Consider the following 21245-nt stretch of genomic DNA (forward strand, 5'->3'; position numbering starts at 1 on the left):
CATTATTCATATAGTAACATATTTTCCATCCCTGAAATGCCCTTGTAGGGGAGTCAGGATTTCAAGTTTTAAAATAACCCAACAGGAAGTTTCATTTTAACGTGGGAGTTTAAATAACATTTAATTGTTAAGCATTTGAACTTAATTTAGACACTTAATGATAATGTCTAGAACCTTGTTCCGCCCCTTCTCTTCCCCCCGATCCTCTCGCAGTATCCTGCATTAAATGTAGCTGTCTAATGCTGACTGTTGTTAATCAGGCAGGCTGGAAAGCAGGAGGCTTCATTGCACAAGCCAAACTATTACTGCCCTAGGAAATGCATGCAGCACTAAAAGTGACGCCCTATGTAAAAGTGATATTCTATATATGTTCAGCAATTATGGACCGAAACTAAATCTACGGAGAAACTCTTCTCTTCCCAAGTGGAAAAAACAATATCAAAGGAGGTTTATGAAAAATGAACGGACGTACAGGTAATGGCAAATAAATAATGAAAACAATTAATGTAACCTACAGGGGTTACTATGAAAGTGGGTTTCGCCAAGTACTGCCGCAATCCTTGTTCCGTTATCACCATCTCAGGATTTTCAAAAAAGCATTTTTTTCTAAGTTGATATCAATATTTTATTTTCTTAAACAATTGTATTTAATAATTTGTTCTCATTCACTTAGGGGAACTGAAAGCCCATACCCGGGCTTTTTTTTTTGAAAAGCATTGATAGAGAGTAATCATTATCATCACGTATTGCTATATCGGCCTGTTAGTGACTATTTGGAGCTCGGATTTTTCTAGTACAGGTTGAGTCTCCCATATCCAAATACGGAATATTTTTTAACATGACTGAGATCATGAAACTTTTGCTTTTTGATGGTTCAATGTCCACTTATCTAAGGCACAAATTATTCTCTGTTTATAAGGTGTATATAACACATAAATGCATTCTTTGTTTAGATTTGGGTCATATTCCCAAGATCTCTCATTATAGTATGCAAATATTCCAAACAACGGAATATTCTGATATCCAAAATACCCCGGGTCCCAAGCATTTTGGATATGGGAGACTCAAACTGTATACCATAAATATCCGGTTGCTATGCATCGTCGCACCTTTTTGCAACTACCTGTAGTCAAGGTTTCATATATCATCACTTCGTTATTTTTTTCTGCCGGCAGAACATTAAATATTGCCCTTTAACTGCTCCTAAATGATCTAAACAGTAATAGAATGCTTGCATGACTTCACCAAGCAATACATTTTTCAACACAGCATTACTCAGATAGGGGAGCAACTCTATATTACAAACCACATTATTTTCCTCCTGTGTAGAACGAGCTTTCCAAGAGGATGACAGATGACAAAGACGGGAGCTTCTGAGACGACTTGTTCTACTTCTCCATTTTCAAATGTTAACAGTAGCTCTTTATGGAGCAACTAGTATTTTATCGTCCTGTAATCATGATCTGATGAACACATCTGTACACTCACTAAAAATCCGGCATGAGAGTACACGTTTACATACGCCAATTACCAAGCAACACGAGCTAGCTAGCAGACATGTTAATGTACCACCTCAGGGGACAGATCTGCATGTTGAATAGAACTGAAGTATTTAACGCAGCCTGGCACGTCAACATAGCCCACTGCAGAGAAAGTGGGGGAGGGGCGACTCCACTTATGAGTGTGGAAAATCAGCTAATGCTTTCAAATAATTGCAGCCAGGAAGAGGCACTTCATCTGGGATAGTTTCCTCTTTAGGCTACCTTTCTATTCAATGTTCCTAATGATAAACGGTCAGGCCCAACATTCCGAAGATTCAAATTGCATTGATCCAAAGGGATGATGGACTATAATGCTCATCAGAACAGGTTCAGCCAGACGAGGGCGGAGGAGGGGGGCTTCGTAGTGTGAAAAGAGCATCTGGATGATACTCAGACACACTACCTTGGGCATGGATGTTCATTTTACAATAGCATTGGAATAATTTCAGCTTAACAAGTGTCAAGGCTAGGGGTGCATTTAACCTCTAGCAATAATTGCAGACCTAGTATTATGCAGGGTAAAGAATATAAACCAACTTATGTATCCATGCACTTTACATCTCTGCACTACATACAAGTCTTCAACAGTAGTGCACTGACTGCAGCCAATTCATCTGCAGAAACCCCAAGCCTGTAGGACTAAACAGAGTCATCCTTCAAAGAGTCTCCATGTGCAGTCCAGCATTCCAGACATTTTATGGAGTAGTCTCTGAAAGCAATTACTTACAGAGACTGTGGGGTCTACTTATCAAGCAGTGATAGCCCCCTTCAACAGAAAAGGGGGTAATTAACATTTCTCCATACTTAGCTGGAGGTAAACAGAGGAAAAAAATCCAGAATTCTCTGTTAGGGGGCTTGTGTATCAAGCAGTTGTTCCATAAAATTATGCATAAGCTACAGTTTCTACATGATTTTATGTATTCCGCTAAGTAGCAACAGCTAATACAGATTTCACAGAAATCTACAAAAGGTTAACTACCGCTGCAGACCGCAGTTACCATGGGGACCGAGGTCTGACCCCTATGTACCAAATACGAATAGCGTTCCGATTTGGCCTCTGAAGATGTGCAGCGGAATATGCTGCGCTATATAAGAAACTGATAATAAATAAAGATGTCACTTCTTAAAGATGGTTGTTCTAGTGTGTACAGGAGCAATGATAAATCGTATACGATCAAACAACGTGCTAAATCGTATCATTGCTTGAAGGATTGCAGTGTGTACTCTCGATATCGTTTGTTCTGGGATGAAGGGAAATTGGAACGATCATCACGTCGTTTTGGCATCGTTCTGATGTGTACCCGGCCTAAATTTTCAGAAAACGATCAGATTTATAAATAATCCAGGGAGTTTTACTTATGCAAATCATTCTTCATGTTTACTGAAGGTCGCTGCAAGGCAGCTCTCTGATTCATAACAGAGAAAAATAACTTTGCTAAGACAGACTAAACTATCTTGTTTTGCCATGGAAATATTCAAAATTCTATTTAGTTGTTATTTTTTATTTTATTTCCTTAAAGAATGTAGTGATAGCATGGTCTACACCGCAGTCTGTAGATATTTGATGTGTGTTATAGGCACCGCTTGGTGTATTCTGTGTACAAAGTGGTGGTTTACGCCTGTGAAGGCATTATCGCAATACACTGATCTTTAAAAGCCCTCTACAACAGCCTCTCGAATCTCACTTTGCGCACGCCAAAAAAGTGGCACAAGGAGCGTGGTCATGGAGAATTGGGAGAGGCGTCACCCACTGTGGGAGGTGGAACTCCAGAGTGAGCTCCAGCCCAGTGCCGGCCCTGGGTGCAGCAGGGACTGTGCCTGAGCATAATACATACCTTATATCTCTACTACTATGAAGAGACATTTTTATGAAGGATACCCGAAAGATGATGTTTCAATCCTGGCTTTCTCTGCGATTATTCTCATTTTTACTGCAGGAATAGTAGTTTCCCGTCACAGTCTTTGGTAGCCATCAACTGAATATTAATTAATTGATTAATTCAGAGTACTGACCAATAAAATAACTGGCATTATGGCCTAGAAAGACACACCCTTATTACATCTGGGGATGGTAGACCTGAATATCTCCGGACCCCTTGTGTGTCAGAAGCCAGATACCTCAGCTGAGCTACGCATGGCTGCTTCCGTGACAAACCATAAATGACGCAGTCATTAGAAATGCTACAATATTGCAAATCAATTTTTCATGCTACCAAAGTTAAAAGAAGGAAATAAAATGAACACGAATATACATTTTGGGCCTTGAAATGTGGATGAAATTTCTAAAGAACTTTTAAAACTGCTAACCTTTAGCTGGCCCAGCCTGGTTCTACAGCCAACATCTGGTTTATATCAATGTCTTTGAAATCCTTATGTGGCAGGCAGGCAGGAGATAAAGTTACAACATAAACAGGCCACAAATCACTGTGTAGGTGAACCTTGGAATGAGCAGAATAGACTACACAAAAGCCAGCAGTATCAGGAGGCACGAAAATTCCTACAGCATAGTTACAGATATACAGATGTGTCCACATACAGTACATCTAGCCTCCTTGCCTGTTAAACAGTCGTTCTAGTCACTATATGCCGTAGGCGGACTCGGTAACTACTACTTTTTCCCTTAAAACGCATCACTGCCGCTGTAACGTAGCGTTCAGCATGCAGATACAGCCACACACAGATTAAAGGCATGCCGCATATAATTGTAATCAGCAGAAGCTGCTTGTGTGCCCGATTTGCATTAATTTGCCAAATAAGATGCATTTTCAGGGGAAAAATGCAAGAAGAGAAGCTTGACGCTCACGCGTTGCGTAACGAGACTCGTAGCGCACGCAGGATAGATGTATGTGTACACATTTGTACACAGAATACACCAAGCGGTGCCTATAATACACATCAAATATCTACAGACTGCGGTGTAGACCATGCTATCACTACATTCTTTAAGGAAATAAAATAAAAAATAACAACTAAATAGAATTTTGAATATTTCCATGGCAAAACAAGATAGTTTAGTCTGTCTTAGCAAAGTTATTTTTCTCTGTTATGAATCAGAGAGCTGCCTTGCAGCGACCTTCAGTAAACATGAAGAATGATTTGCATAAGTAAAACTCCCTGGATTATTTATAAATCTGATCGTTTATCGTTTCCTGAAAATTTAGGTACACATCAGAACGATGCCAAAACGACGTGATGATCGTTCCAATTTCCCTTCATCCCAGAACAAACGATATCGAGAGTACACACTGCAATCCTTCAAGCAATGATACGATTTAGCATGTCATTTGATCGTATACGATTTATCATTGCTCCTGTACACACTAGAACAACCATCTTTAAGAAGTGACATCTTTATTTATTATCAGTTTCTTATATAGCGCAGCATATTCCGCTGCGCATCTTCAGAGGCCAAATCGGAACGACATATTGCCTGGTCGTCCTTACACACTACATGATGTGACCCCCTTGGCTCACGATATCTTCTGATTGACCGTGCAGCACGGCCAACCAGATGTCGTATACGAGCGTGCAATTAAGCGGACATACTGTCCGATCCGCACGATATGTTGTTCTAATTTGCCTCAAAACTACATATCGTGCCGATATCGCTTTAGCATGTACCTGGCCTTATACATAGAAGCCTGCAGATTTCTACATGGTAATTATAGCTTTATAAATAGGAATCTGTATATCAATGATAGGGCAATTTAAAACCCTGTTGAGGCCGCATTGGTGACCATACACTGAACAATAATCGTTCAGATCAGCCAATGAAACAACTGTTCTGGACCTGAATGACAAACATTCACAGTCTGATAACAGCTGAAAAAAAGGATCGTAAACCTGTCTGATGCTCTTACCCGCCGTTCAGCCGACGCCAGATAATGGAGATCGCCTTCATACCTCTTGCAGTGTATGGAGTAGCTCCGATTATCGGCTGTCGCTCCATTCCTCATCCATGCTGCTGAACTAGCGCAAAGTGTATGGCCAGCTTTCGTAATAAGGTAAATCAATACATTTAATCAAACAAAGAGACCCCTATCTATAATAACATATCAGCAGGCATTTTAAACAAGTGTTACAAGCTATAACAAAAACCTTACAAAGCAGGAGGAGCTCTGAGTCGCAAGTGAAGGTTCAGAGTGCCACATATTGCCCCCATTACTGGTCTACATGCTGTATTTAATGGTTCTTTTAGATTTTGGGGTTTTATTAAACATCAACAAATATGGTCTCAACTCTAAACATCAAACCAAGCAGAAATTGTTTTATAGCCAAATACGTGCCTCGCATATTGTGTGGCTGCCAGCTGTCCCAGTTTTTAAATATGTCCTTGGAATAATCTATATCTCGTGTCATTCTGTATGATGGATGGAGGTGTCTGAACCGGTTTTATACTGGGTGCATAAACATTTACTGAAGCAAGAGAATGCTACTCTCTATATATGTGCAGAAACAGTGCCTGAGGCTAGGCCACACATGGTAATTTCCACAGACAATTTTATGGTTTTACGACAAGTAGGCCTTATGCTGCCTACACACTGGCAGACATATCGGCCGTTCAACTGAATGCCCGATATATCGTGTGTGCATCGGCAAGTGTACGGGCGGGCAGCTGACACTTGCGTTGCACAGGCCACCAGTGACCGACATCACAACTGGGCAGGCACATGTAAAGGCCCAGCCAGTTGTGATGTCAGTCACAAAGCATTGGGCGACGATTGGTAAGTGTGTATGCACTAACCAATCGTCAGATAGGACGGCGGAACGGGTGTATGGCCGATCAGTTGTCCTGATGTGTACCGAGCTTTACATTGATGCATTCGTGGGCCCAATGTGATGGGAGATGTCCATCCAAACAATGGCCTGGTTCTGTCATTTGGTGGGCTGAAGCTAGATCATTCCTTTAATAAGAGACACCTATTAATTACACAGATACTGTGACTGGCTGTATTCAAGTCACCATTTCACCTTTTTCTAATCAGCAGCAGAACCTGTGAAATTAATAGGTGCACCTTATTAAAGGAAACATCTGGCAACCCTAGCTGAAACCCACCTATACATATGTATGATGTCACTTGGCTCAAAAGGAATTGTGCCTGCACTCTGAATGCCTGTATCTGTGCATATCTGGTGAATATCTGGTGATAGCACTAAACCATACGTTTGGCAGCCTCGGAACTACAGTGAGCAACTGCACGCCCTTCCTCCACCCAATCTGCAGACTGCGGTCCATGCCAAGCCTGGTAGGGGTTTATAACGAACACCTGCAATTATAAGAATAGTGCTAAAATGCCGGTCCAAAGAAACCTAAAACCACTAATACACTATAAACCCATTTCTTGCTCATATCTGTCACCGCATCGAACTAACAACAGTCCAAACCATATCGGCCACGGCCTGGCAAACAAATCCCCGAATTATTTGGTAAACAAAATCAGCACACACAGCTAGTAATGGCTAAAGGGGGAACAAGGCTACGCACAAAACACAGGCCCGATTACACGCGCATTACTTCACCTCGCTGAGGCACACGCTGCTTTGCTTCTGTCAGACACCTGTAGAATGCTAATGTACAAATGCTTTTCTCTAGCCGAGAGATCAACCTCCAGATGACAGAACGGCCATGGAAACACACGGCACAACAGTACAGAAAATCTATTAATAGAAGCACAACTAGCCGCTGCCCTCATGTCTACCTGCCACACAGAAAGACCCAGGCTGAATGCGCCATTCAGAGAACACAATGAGGCCTTTATGCAGCCTATTGATGCTCATATTTTGGTTTTTACAATCAAACGCTGTGAGACACAAAATATAAATAAAATGGTGTTCACATAGATAAAAGGCATTCTACAGTGAACTACAAATCCCATGATGCTTTGCCAGTCGGACTGGCTAGGGTCAGCGAAGAAATGGTAATGTCTAATCCCCTTCACCGAGAGGACCCTGACGTCATCAGCCAGTGTCCAGCGTCATTCCCTGCCATCCAAGTGGGCATAGAGGGGGAATATAACCATGTGGCAAGCGCAGCGGGCCACCGTGCCCGAAGCGTGGCGAGCGCAGCGGGCCCGCGAGGGGACAACAAACTTGTGTAAGTGGGGACAAAGTACTTCTTTAGCTGGCTGTCATGGGCAGGAACTGCACTTCCGCCCTCACTCACGTCACTTCCAGGTCCCTAGCGCGAAGGGGAAATACAGCCAACCTCGAAGAAATGGGTCAAAAGCTGGAGTTATAAAACAGAAACATACAAAAAAAATTGCTAAGCACCTGGAACACAAAAAATTTCGACAATACAATTTAAATTTTGTTTAGCTTCTGCAATAAATGCTATTTTGAAATGTTTTCCTGACATTTTATATATCAAAAACAGAGGTCGCTGAATCTTTTCCACATTAAAATAATACAAAAAGTTGAAAAATTCCTTTTGTATCCCCCATTGCTTTAGTGCAGGGATGTCCAACAATTGCAGCCAGCGAGCCAGGCAATGACCCTCAAGTTTGCTGCATGTCTCCATCCAACTGTCCCTATTACTCATAGACCTTTGCAGGATATTTCAGTAGCACTGTGCCAGCACGCACATGGCTGTGACGTAGTCGGACAATTTTTTATGGAAATACTCGGACAACTCTGCTGTAGAGAAAGACTGCTAAATATAGTCATTAATTACAAGCTTTCAGACAGCACATCGCCTGTACCACTCCTTCACTAATGCTACAGTAATTTGGGCTTCTTCACAAATAGCTTATGCAAATTTTATCAAAATAACTGTTAATGAATAATAACCAGTCGTAAACCAAGCTACTCACTCTATACACCCTGGCCACAAAAATACTCATAAAAAGACAATTGCCCAGTAACTACCAGGCACATGAACCACACAGCCGACATTCCAGCATTAACTACCAAGCCATTAGGTACAGTCTGAAATAAAGGAATTTAGGACATGCTTCATTAAGACAAAGAATAATTCAGGTGATTACCAAGAGGAACACAATTCTCTGGATTTCCCCCAAACTAGCAAAATAACACAGACCTGTAGATATCGACCAAATGAAACTGATGCTTTACACATCACAAACTCTAGGAGAGGGGGTATTCACTTCAGGGTGATGCGACGCTGGGTACGGTACCGTTTCACACGGTAGCCAAACATGACCAATATACTTCCATGTGAAACTTGGTGATGTTAATGGCGGTGAAGTGTCTTCATTAGACTGGTCCGAAGGCAATAGCAGCCTTAGTTTTCTAAAGACACAAAGGGCCCAATTCAGACCCGCTCGCTAGGATGCGTTCGCACGCAGCCAGCCGATTGTTTGCAATCTGTGCATGCGAATGCATCGCAATGTGCGTGTGCGAACCAGTGAGAGCGATCGGGACGTACGCACGCTGTACATAGACTGCCCAGCTGAGTGACAGGAGAATCCGTTTGTTGGCGGTGACAGGGGCAGGCCAATAGAAACGGGGGAGTGGAGGTGCGAACGCAGGCGTGCCTGAGCTTTTAACGCTGTTTCAGAGATGTGCACAATTAAGAGGCAGTGTCATAGTACACGTCACTTGGTTGTATTTCACACTGAAGTGCTCGCGGTGCTTGCGGTAGGGTATGGTATGGTTAGCCACAAGCGCTGCGTTCGTTTCCGATGGTACCTGATGTACTGATGGTCGCATACACATACACGACGTGCGCAAGTTGGCATCTTAAGACAGGCTGATGGACGTCTGCATACACAGAGCGATCGCACACCAAGACATAGTGGGCGTGCTTATGCCTTGCCGTGCGATCGCCTGCCTTGCTGTAGCTGAATTTGCTTACGCATCTAGCGAGCGTACGCATCTAGCAAGTGGGTGTGAATCGAGCACATTGGGGGAGATGTACTAAGCCTTGGACAGAGATAAAGTGGATGGAGATAAGGTACCCACCAATCAGCTGCTGTCAGTCACTTTACAGGCTAAATATGACCATTAGGAGCTGAATGATACTTTATCACGCTCCAAGGCTTAGTACATCTCCCCCATTGTGTTACCCGTTTCTGCAGAAGCAGGCAACCTATGGACAACTACAGGTACCTGCAAGCCCTCCCAGACAGGCTGAGATTGAAGTTCCACAACAGTTGGAGAGGCACAGGATGCCTAGTGCTGTCCTACTGTAACCTCTGACTGTGAGCAATACTTCCCCAATGGGGACATTGTAATACATAAAGAAGTTCCAAAGCCACAGGTATGTCTAATACAGGAAGGTCATGGAGGTCACAGCAAAACTTTACATCACCATATAAATCTTAGGTCAGAGCCAATGCACTAAAGAGTTTAAAGCCCTCTCTCCTCCTCGTGCCTTTTTAATCAAGAGCGCACGGAAGACAGAAACTGGATACAGCATAATTGTCAATCACTTACAACATAACACCATATGCTTGTGACATCCATATGTCCGAAAGCTCCAAAGCCCATCGCCCCCCCCCCCCAACCAAACGTACAATGCTTGTTCTTGAATGTGATTAGTAACTATTCTGCAAGTATCAAAATATAGGGCATTAGAGACTATCAATATTGCTCACGTTTTCCAAGAAGGCCCAGGGGCCCTTGAAAGACAAAACAAGACAATGATATCATGCCCATGTGCTTAAGATCAATGCAAACAATGTAAATCAATAGTAACACATTCAATTCCTTGTTCGAGATTACAAAAACATAGTGAAGTCCAGACATACTTTCCTTTTCATCTTTCAAAACGAATAGGTGGCAACACTCCTTGAAAACTACGAAGGAGGTCCAAACTCGAATACCCAAGTTCAGTTGAAGGATGAGCAGAGATGAGGCCAGGTAACTCACTATCCATGCTCATCTTCTGCCAGTCCCTATAGACATTGGAATGTTTCTAAACAGAGGTCAGTTGGGATCAGTGACTGTTCCATGCCCCTATACTATAACTTTGGCATGCGAGGTCCAAAATGGCTAAACAGACACTTGGGGGCTTAGGACATAGGTTGTGAACTGCAGCCACTGCGGGAATTCATGCGAGTCTTCCCATATTTTTAAAGCGGCAATCATTTTAAAAGGCAACACCAAGTTGTGCCTTTAAAATGATTGCCGCTTTAAAAATACGGAAAGACTCGCAGGAATACCCGCAGCGGCTGCAGCTCGCAACCTATTACATAAGCTTCTCGCAGGCACAGCACTTTTGGGAAAATTGCAGGCATGTTCTGCTTATAGTTCTGACCTAGGCCGGCCGACCACTAAATACCAAGCACTGCTGTGTTTAAGAAAAAAAAGACCTAAAAAGAACTGAAGTTTGGACTTATTTTTATTCAGTGCCAATGTTATTTCCACCATTTACATCCAGTGAAGGAAGTGATTAACATCTGTTTGCTGATCGCACATCATAACTTTGTACTCTGGTGGAATGTCAGTGAATGACTCTTGAACTCCATCATGAAAGGCTGAGACTACCTCCCACGCCACGTACAGTGATGGGTAATGCCAAACGCTTCCTCTCTCATTATCCATCGATGACTAAAGGTCATGTGTAGATTATAAAGCCGCATCATAACTGCAGGGAACAATGCCAGGCTGCAGGATTGCAGTCTGTTTAGTAATCAAGAGAAAGTCAATAGAAAAGCTCAGCTACTTCCATCATCTCTGTTTTTGCCTCTTTTATATGAGTGATGGGTTTACAAGTTGTTGGTTGTAAACTGTATTATACCATAAAACGTAGACATCCAAGTTGCTCACGAAAAACCACACTATAGTTTCTGTTGGTAACATAGGTTTATAGCTGCCTATGAAGTGATGCCGCATGGGAGGTACAAGTAGAACGTGCAGGGGGCATGGAGCTAACAGGCTCATCCCCGACCCCCGCTGTGCAATGCTTTCATTTGCAGCATTGGACACTGGGGGTGCGACTGGACCACCCTTATCAGTTGAGAAGTAGATGGGATCCAGCTGGCTGTTTTGCTCTCCCAGGAGTGCAGAAGAACTCCTTAAACATCATGATTCTCCCAGACATTCTGGGAGAGTAGACAAGTATGAATTATAGTGCACATTGAAGGCAGCTAGTTTGTGGGCTGAAGTAACATTTATGAGAATGCAACCTAGGTGGCACAGACATTTGCTTTTCTCAAATGGGAGAGGATTCAAACCTTGGAGAGAGATAAAGTACCAACCAATCAGCTTCTAACTGTCATTTTCTGTAAAGCGCTGCGGAATATGTGTGCGCTATATAAATATAACTAGTAATAAATTAATAAATACATTTTTCAAACACAGCCTGTAAAGTGACAGTTAGGAGTTGGTTGGTATTTTATCTCTTTCCACCTTAGTTCTCTCTAAGGTTTGATACATCTCTCCCGTAAGTCACTTGTCCAAAACGGGATGTAGTCAGGATAACGGCGGGCGCTTTCCCGCCTGCCAATATCCCGACAGCCACATCCCGACATGGGACTAAAGATAGGCGTCGAAATCCTGACACCTATCATTAGCCCCACTACTAAATCCAGACATCCTGCTTACCGAACAAAGGTAAGCCGGATGTCTTAGCGTGTACCTGCAGGGGGGGCGGGGGTTAGCTTTAGGGACCCCGGGATGACTAAGGGTTATGCGCCCCCTGAGAGGGTTAGGCACCACTAGGGGGGGTTAGGGACTAACGGGGGAGGTTAGGGTTAGGCACTAGGGGAGGGAGGTTAGGGTTAGGCACCCCCAAGGGAGGGTTGGGTTAGAGGTCTTACCTGCTGGTGTCGGGCTGCCGCTGTCGGTATTTGATCCGGCGGCTAAACAGCCACCGGCATTATATACCGAATCAGTCTAAAAGACCCATTTTATTATTATTTAATGGCCAAAACAGTGACCAGAACTTGGTGTAAATGGGCACAGTGCTGCATGCATTCCAAACTGAAAGCATACAAATATCTATTTCCAAATCAGAGACTCGCAGGGAATTTAGGTCAGAAAGATAGGACAATCTGTGCTGTAAATACCTCCTGCATGCTACAGACATAGGTTTCTGATGTCAGAGGAAAAAGAAAGCTACTGTCTAGGGACTTCAAGCAAAACACGTATGCAAGTTGCATATCTGCATTGAAAGTTCGCATTGAGAATGTATTGTATTCATTCATCTGGTTTTAAATGGATCACCTGAGAGCTTCAAGGAACTGTCCGCACTGATTTACTTAGCCACAGGCTTTTCAGTAATCAAATGAAAAGTTATTAAAATTGGGGAATCTAGGCCAGTCTTTGTGTGTGTGGCCTGTATGCAGTACCAGTCTGACCCATTCATCATCAGCTGTCAGTATTCCTGCATGGCAGCTGTTGTACCTAAACGCTACACAGCATACCAGCTAAGACTTTCCATATCATGCTTATTTATAATCATTTTATAATCTGTAGTGTAACCCGTGAGTGGCAAAATCCTAATGTTAAATGTGATGCTGTGTGTGTGTACAGATGTCTGTACTGTACATACACACACATGTATTCTACTTTCATAATCGCCCATGTGATGCAGGGAGTACAGTATTAGGCACACATCTTACGGACAGCTTCCCAGCGGCCTTAACTCTTTATGGCAGTTGATAATTTCTGCCTAATATTTACTCTCTCCACCGCCCGCTGCAAACAGGACGAAACCCGTGAGCAGCAAAGCATAAAACCGAGCAAGCAAAAAATAGACATAATAGAAATGAAGATAGAAGTGATTGTAACAGGGGCAACAGACTAAAAAAAAGAATAGAAGATAGCAAGGGGGGTGGGAGGGAGAAGAGATTTGTAACCAACAACAACAATGGGGCAATTAAAAAAAGGCAGGTGGTAAACAAGGAAAGGCTTGTAAAAGGCCGAGAGAAAGGGTCAGTATCAATAAAGACAGGAAAATCTGACCAGCCAGAAGTGATTGTCAACATAAAATGAGGAGTTATTAAGTAAACACATTAAGGAGACCATTGTGTGCTCTAATTGAAAGGTCTGTGAGAACATATCCTATCAATTAGTAGTTTCGCCAGGAATTCATAGGCTAAGCAGTCATAAACATAGGTTGGGCCAACAAAATGGCTGCTTCCACCATGAAGATATAGGTTGTTCTACCCTTCCAAAACAAAAAAAAAGTTCCATGGTTACCAACCTGGTAATTTCATAGTAATGTGGTGGTTTTCTATGGTAATCCTGTGACATTTTGTTTAATAGGACAATGATTCTTCTTACCTTCATTAATTGCAAGGTAAAAAAGCAATCAGCATCTGTCACTAAGCAAAATGGCGGCCTCCTACAATTTGACATTATTGTTCTATCTAACAAATGTTCATTAAGCAAAGCCAATGCTAAAATTATAAAATAATGTTACATAAAAACCAAGTATGCCAAATTAATTATTTGAGTGACATTTTAAATACTTGTGCTGCGTGGGGGGGAGAACGTTACGAAAATGAGACCAAGTGGCATGAAAGTACTTGGCGTTCTTCTACTCCCTGTCAGTCCTTGGCAATGTCTTGAAAAAAATAAGGTTCTCTTGTGTGGGTTTTGCTTTTTGTTTTTTTATTTCCATGCCTGGTTTTGTAGAGCAGATTAAAATGAATAAATAACACAAGTGTAGAAGAGACCAAAGTATTCTGAAGTGAAAGAAGATGAGCAGAAGGAAAATAGTACAAAGTGAAAGAAATCTCATTATTTGTCAAGTGACCAACTCCATACATCTTGACCACGGGTTCTCCATACATCTTGACCACAGGTTCTCAAACTCGGACCTCAGGACCCCAAACAGTGCATGTTTTCCAGGTCTCCTCACACATTCACAAGTAAAATAATTATCTCCACCTGTGGATCTTTTAAAATGTCAGTGAGTAATGAATACACCTGTGCACATAGTGGGTGACCTGGAAAACATGACCTGTGTGGGGTACTGAGGACAGAGTTAGAGAACCACTGATCTAGACCACCGTCCTTCTAGAAATATAGTGTTCATTCTAGCACCCTGCACCTGTCACAACCCAAGCAGTTCCTCTTTCCTGCCTGGGGTTTCGCTCTCTGCTCTGCTGCTTCTAGCACAATTGGTCTGTATCTCACCAGTTTGTTACATCAGCTGAGTGCTAGAAGCAACAAAACAGAGAACAACACCCCAGGCAGGAAAGAGGAACGGCACGGGTTTTGACAGGTGCAGGGTGCTAGAATTAACACTATAATGTAATATCACAATTAATAAGGACATGTCCATTATGGGCTGAAGCTCTAACCTCCAATATCTGTAATGATCCATGCGACGTATCAGCCTCATCTGCAGGTATTGGGCGGTTGTCAATGGAGCCAATTGGACAAGATATATTATCCATCCTGTCCTCTCCATTGACAACTATGCCATATGTTCTGCCAGCCCAGGAGATAAGACCTCAACAAGCAACAGTCGCAGGTGGTCACAGTCTCCTGAACTGAGCAGCTCCTGGATCCCTTTACAGTTCTATTTTACCAATAGCCCACACATTAAGTTAGTAGGCCTACCGGATGTCCTTCTAAGGACAAAGGATTGTAAGACTAAGCTATATGAAGTGCCAGATTACCACATGTAGTAACGTGAAGGGGCGTTATTGGAATTTTCAGAATTAGGCTGTCATGGATAACAAAATTTGAGTATGTAAAATCAGCTATTTGTTACAGGAACACAATGTTCTAGCACACTCAAGTCGAAACACACTTGGCCAAATATATGCCAGATTGTACAGGTCTAAGCTTTATCACTTTAGTCCAAAAATAATAATAATAATAATAATAATAAAATAATGTTTATTTATAGTTTCTTGGAGCGCGATCTAACAAATGCTAGTTATAGTATGTCCAGCAAGAATCTTAAGGTCCCTACACACTAGACGATATCTTGAACAATTTGGCTGATTCAGATGCATCGGAACGACAAACCGTTCATATCGTCCGGTGTGTACGCACAATGCCGATGCGCCCTCCCGCTTGTCGTCCATCGCATCCCCAGATCTTTTGTACATGCAGAAAGACCTGAGGAGGTCTCTAGCGATGCCATGCTGCCGAATGCTGCATGGCCTCCGCTACCGCCACTCCCGGCATCGCCAAGTGTGTATCCCGCTCCTGACGAAGGTGCTACATGGACAGAAACGCGTTGAGCTGAGTTCCCCCCTCCCCAACGATGGCTGACACACCTATACTCCACCTTACCTGCTATATGACCTACAGACCGCTTGGACTTTTCTCCTCCCGACTGAGTCTGCTGCTAAAATTAGATATATCACCAGGAGCGGTACTGCAAACCGATATTGGGGAATCTGTAGAGCCTCTGTACAAGTTATATGCTCGGCTAACCATAGCAGGCATTATATCATCGTGATACCTGCCCACTATCTCCTTCCTTCCAGGCGGACAGTCCAGAGAGTTAGCGCTTTGAGCCAATGCACGGTGGACAGTGTGTGAGCTCTATTCATACGGAGACAACAGCGGCTCTCATTCTCCCATACATACGCAGGGAATGGCAGCAGAACCTTACACCCCAGAGAACGGCATAAGCTACTAATTGTGGAATTTGCTCCTAAAGGTACTGTTACAACTTATCATTTACCGATATCTCTCTACAGAGTAACAATGTGCTCCGCAGTTTTTTCCGCTCCAAGGGGCATATGTATCAAAGCTTGATGTGAGATAAAATTGTGAGATATATATCACCAACCAATCAGCTTCTAACTTACATTTTGCAGGCTGTGTTTAAGAAATGATAGTTTGGAGCTGATTGGTTGGTGATATATTATCTCATATCAAACTTTGATACATATGCCCCTAAGAACACTCCCCCAATTACCCACCAGTTACACCATATTGGGATTTTAACAAACAGCAGGATATATCGCCTTTGGGTCTTGTGAAAACCACTTTGCATATTTTTTTCAGCCTAATGTTAGGGTGTTGAATAGTAACAAGATTTTATACAATGTTTATACAATTGTTTCTATAAGATGTTACTCGGATGAGGCTTCAACAATGTATTTGTGGCAGTCTCAGCTTACCACCAACAAAGTATTTTTACTTATGTGTAAATTAAAAATTTATGTTAATTTATATATACACATCACTCTTTTTTTTTTATTTGTTATCTACATATGCACTTAGATTGCGCAGCCTAATTAGCCTTTCTATTTGTTTTGGAGGGTTGTACATATTCCCTTTTTTGGGGGGCCAGTTGCAACTGTTTAAGGGGCCTATGTATCAAAGCTTAATGAGAGATACAATTGTGAGAAAAAAAGTATTAACCAATCAGCTCCTGTAATTCTTCAAACACAGCCTATAAAATGAAAGTTAGAAGCCGACTGGTTGGTGATTTATATCTCACAATTTTACCTCTCATCGAGCTTTGCACTTGCCGATCCTGGCACCCCCGCCGGGTCCCGTCGCTCACGAGATCGTGCAGGGTACACATCGTCTAATGTGTACCCAGCTTAAGTCAGTCTATGTAGTCAATGGTGTTTATAAAATACAAATTCAAACGCCAGTACAAACGCGTGTCACACAATAATGCTGCTGAGCTGTGTTACTTGTGTTTGGGAGGTTACTGGAGGTCACTTCTTTGACTTCAATGAGTTTGAACTTCCAGTAAATGTATCAGGAAGCAATTGAGAAACAGAAACAATCCCAGATACAAGTAAAGTAGGGTACACACAAAGATTTTCTGTCCAACCATCCAACTAGTTGATTGGTTGGAATTAAAATTTGGTAAGGAATGGGAGTAAACGATGATCAGCAATTTGTTCCTAAATGCCAGAAAACAGATGAAATTGGTCGTCAGACAAGTTTGTTAAATGTTTGATCTAAACAATGTGTTCAAACAACAGTTTTTGTCCATTTTCCAGCGTTTGGGAGCAAATTGCTGAGTGTCATTTGCTTTCATTCCAACCAATCAACTAGTTGGATGGTTGGACAGAAAATCTTTACGTGTGTACCCAGCCTTAGGTAAAGAGTCATTGGAGCCAACAGGTTCCATGTCGGACCCTTATCTGTGTGTGTACTAGCATTAAAAATGCTAGTGCAACACACCAATATGGCACCAATGGATACAAAACTTAAAGATAGACAAATACAGTGAGTGACGTTTGATTTCTCATGAGAAAAGCAAATGGTCTTTCCCCATAAACCGATAAAAATGATACAGAACGCTGCATCCAGGGATAAACTTTAGATAATTTCGACCATTCAACTTGATAACCGATAATTTTTTTTAATAATATTTGATGGTTTTTTGGTTATTTGTGGTTCAATAAAAAAATAAATAAAATTGATCTATATAAAGATCATATAGTAGGGTGTTGTATGATGCGGGGCTAAACGCAACTAACCATAGGAGCGCAATGAAACACTTTAATGGCGGGTACACACTTGTGCAACCAGCAATTGTGCCGATGTCCAGGGACACCGCATGATTGCCGGTACACACTGCAGCAATTAATGAAGGACGGAACGATCACTCATTCCGTCCTTCGCTAATGTGCTTGAAGCCGCATTCGATATCATCAGGATTGAGGTGCAGCCGAAATCAGAGTGACATCGCTCCAGCTGTACCCAACTCATAAGCATGTAGTAGTGTTCACTGCAAAGTTTCGCTTGAAACTTGTAACAAAATTGTTACCTGTTGCAGCTACATCACATTACTGACTATTGTGTCACAGATTTTCTCAGACAACTTCACATTCTACAGAAGACAAAAAGTAGGACATAGAGACCTCTCTGGTGGCTACTCATCCCTACAATAACTTCCTTTCAACAAAGAAACCCAATAACTAGTATCGGTGAGAGAGACCGGCCCCTGGGGGATGGGGGGGGGGAGGACTCCTTCTGACTGGGTGTGACAAGCCTGTGTATAGAAGGACTGTGACCTCGGTTCTCTCTCCTATACAATAAGCTTTCCCTGGTGATACTGTGCCCAGACCCCCTCCCCCCTATCTAATTGTTACACATGCATTCCCAGGATTCCTGAGCACCACAAACCAGTCACTTTATACAGAGTGGAGATGGTAGAATGGGTCACATTTACAACATAGATCCAGACTGTCTAAATCTGGGTCACAGGGGCTGCAGTGTATTGGAACATTCATGCTTATTTAATCACATTGTTAGTGCAAAACACTCTATACTGACTCCACGCCATCATCACAATTAGCGACCGCTGCCTTTTATCCATCATATACAGCTTATTCACTTCACTCGTGTACACACACACACAACGATTTTTTGAACGATTTAACTATAACGACGTCGTTATCGCTCAAAAAATCATTCAGTGTAAAACGATAAACGATTATCGTTCATGCGCATTCACGTTTGTCGATTGTAGTTTAGTCAGACTGGCCAACTGAACGATATTCAGTAGAAGTTGCAACATTTTTCCTTCAACACACAGAAAATTGTTTATCATGTAAATGAAAACCAACTACTTTGTAAAACGATTTTCATTCACTTTTTCAAGGGGAAAACTGAACGAAAATCGTTCATTACTTACATCGTTGTGTGTGTATGCACCTTAAGGTGCGTACAGACTACATGATATTTTGAACGATTTGCCAGATTCTGACGCATCGGAACGACAAATCGTTCAATAATGTCTAGTTTGTAAGCGCTATGTTTTGCGGTGCGCGATCTGTCATACATCATGAAAACCATTTCACTTCCATATATGAACCCAGCACGTCAACCTATGGGTGTCAATAAGCCTATTTAAATACCGAACAGAGGGATACAGCTTGGTTGCCTGTCTGACCTGTAATACAGGTCTCTCTATAAACCTATAAAACTTTGAATGTGTTGGTTGTCAATTCTGCATGACCCCATAAAGGTGGAAGATCAATATATACTGTAAACGTTTTACAAGAGTGTGGGGTGAAGCAGTCAGCATTTAAGGCTTAAGACATATAAAGAAGGTACCTAGTGATTAGTAGAGTGTGAAGCTGGCTAACACTGTAGATGTAAGTTCTGAAGACATATAGGTAGAACATATGTCGTGAAAGGTTATATAGGGCACAGCATATTAGGCATAGAAAATGATACAAAAATATATAAATCAGCATATTGGAGGGCAGACATAGGAATGGGAAAGCAAATGGTTAGAGGTGGTTTTATTAGATTGTAAACTCTAGAGATTATAAACATGAGAGCAGGGCCTTCCTACCTCTAGGTCTGTCTGTCATTACCCGGTTTTGTTCTATTAATGTTTCCAATTGTGAAGAGCAACAGAATAAATGTTGCACTATACTATAATAAACTGTTAATAAATAATTATTTCATCAAGGCGCCACAAGGGTTCTGTAGTGCCATACAAGGGGATAAAATAGAATTGAATTCACATAGATACATGATTACAGTGAGCATGTATGTAATGTTTAGAGGTGATGTGCATGTATGTAATGGTTAGAGGGGGTATACCTGTGTATCTAAGGAAACCATTCACATCATTAAAATATGAGGACATAAAATACAGTGAATACATAAAGAATAAACAGACAAGCGGGTTTGCAGCTTAACAGTGAAGAACAATCCAATGTGCCTGGATATATGGATATGAGGGTAACTGCATACATAAACAGCACTTACTGTAAGAACAATATAAGCGACAACATAACCTGTAGCACTAAACATGAATATATACACATGAAGGCACAGGAGAGGGTGATAGGAATGCAGAAGAACATAAGGGGGCATAGAGACGTGGGCATGCAGCAGATGACCAGGTAAGGGCAGTAACAGGTAGTGACTGTCTTCACAAGGACATACAGGTTGCAAGAAGAGGCCATATTGTCTCTGCTACAGAGAAGGAAGTTTAGAAATTATATTATTGCGTGTGTAATACAGAGTACAAGGTGTGTAGTGCTCTATAATGTACTGTACAGGAGACCTGTCACTCACCTGCACACAGCCCGAGGACGAGGAACAGGGGGCTCTGCATCCTCCAGGCACTGGACCCAGCTGTCTCCTGGCTCTCTGGTTGTCTCTTGGATCTGTGGTTGTCTCCTGTCTCCTGTCTCCTGGCTCTGTATCTGTTGCTCTCAGTGCTCCCTCTCTGTTGCTCCCTGGTATCAGGGCTGATCCCCCTAGTAAGTGTGCTGCTCCCTCTCTCACTGGTTTCACTCACTGCTCCCAGATGTTGACGTCATGGTTACTATTAGCATGGCAAGTCCCTCCCACTTCACCTGTTCGTCCCGGAGATTTAACCACCTCGCTGCCGCGCTCAGTGCCTGATAGCCGGGAATGTAGGGCAATGCGTGATGTGACATGCGGGGAGCAGACAGCTAGGACTAATGAAGCCTCCTCCTGCCTCCGCTGCTGCTGGAAGTGCATGCAATATAATAATGAGCAACGTAAATGCCAGGGGGGAAGGAGGGATCCAGTCAGAGGGTCTCAGGAAGGTGGGCAGGGCCTCCATTCTGTATCATTACTACATGATGAATGATATAACTCAGTGGAGGGTGGGGGGTATTATACTACTACAAGCTCTGAGATGATGAGTTGACCTAACTGTTCAATAAATGAGACTCAATTTTATCAGCTTAGCAGTGACAGTGAGTGCCCTTTCTGTGTACAGCCATCTATTATCTGCTTGTCTGTTGGGTAGTTGCGGAGTTGGAAGTAAAATGTGCCTAAATTACCCAAAGGAAACATTGTATAGCGACATTTGCGCCTGGTGTGCTACAAGTCATTGTCATTAGCGTATACTTGCACTTGCCCTAT

At 42.4% G+C, this 21245-nt stretch overlaps 1 protein-coding gene across 2 annotated transcripts in view; it reads right to left on the minus strand.

Moving 5' to 3' along the window:
* The window catches only part of NECTIN2 (nectin cell adhesion molecule 2), a 73985-nt gene extending 53134 nt beyond the window's left edge, over positions 1-20851 (minus strand). Inside the window, exon 1 of one of the 2 annotated variants that reach the window (XM_088450905.1) lies at positions 20424-20850. In XM_088450905.1, coding sequence (XP_088307031.1) covers positions 20424-20463 — 40 coding nt within the window. In that variant the 5' untranslated portion in view covers positions 20464-20850. Of the gene's footprint in view, positions 1-20423 lie in introns of both variants that reach the window. The other variant, XM_088450904.1, reaches the window with a different exon arrangement.
* Between the last annotated feature and the right edge of the window lie 394 nt (positions 20852-21245).

The sequence above is a fragment of the Taudactylus pleione genome, unplaced genomic scaffold, assembly GCF_031769625.1.
Source record: "Taudactylus pleione unplaced genomic scaffold, aTauple2 ptg000535l, whole genome shotgun sequence".
Lineage (NCBI taxonomy): Eukaryota > Metazoa > Chordata > Amphibia > Anura > Myobatrachidae > Taudactylus > Taudactylus pleione.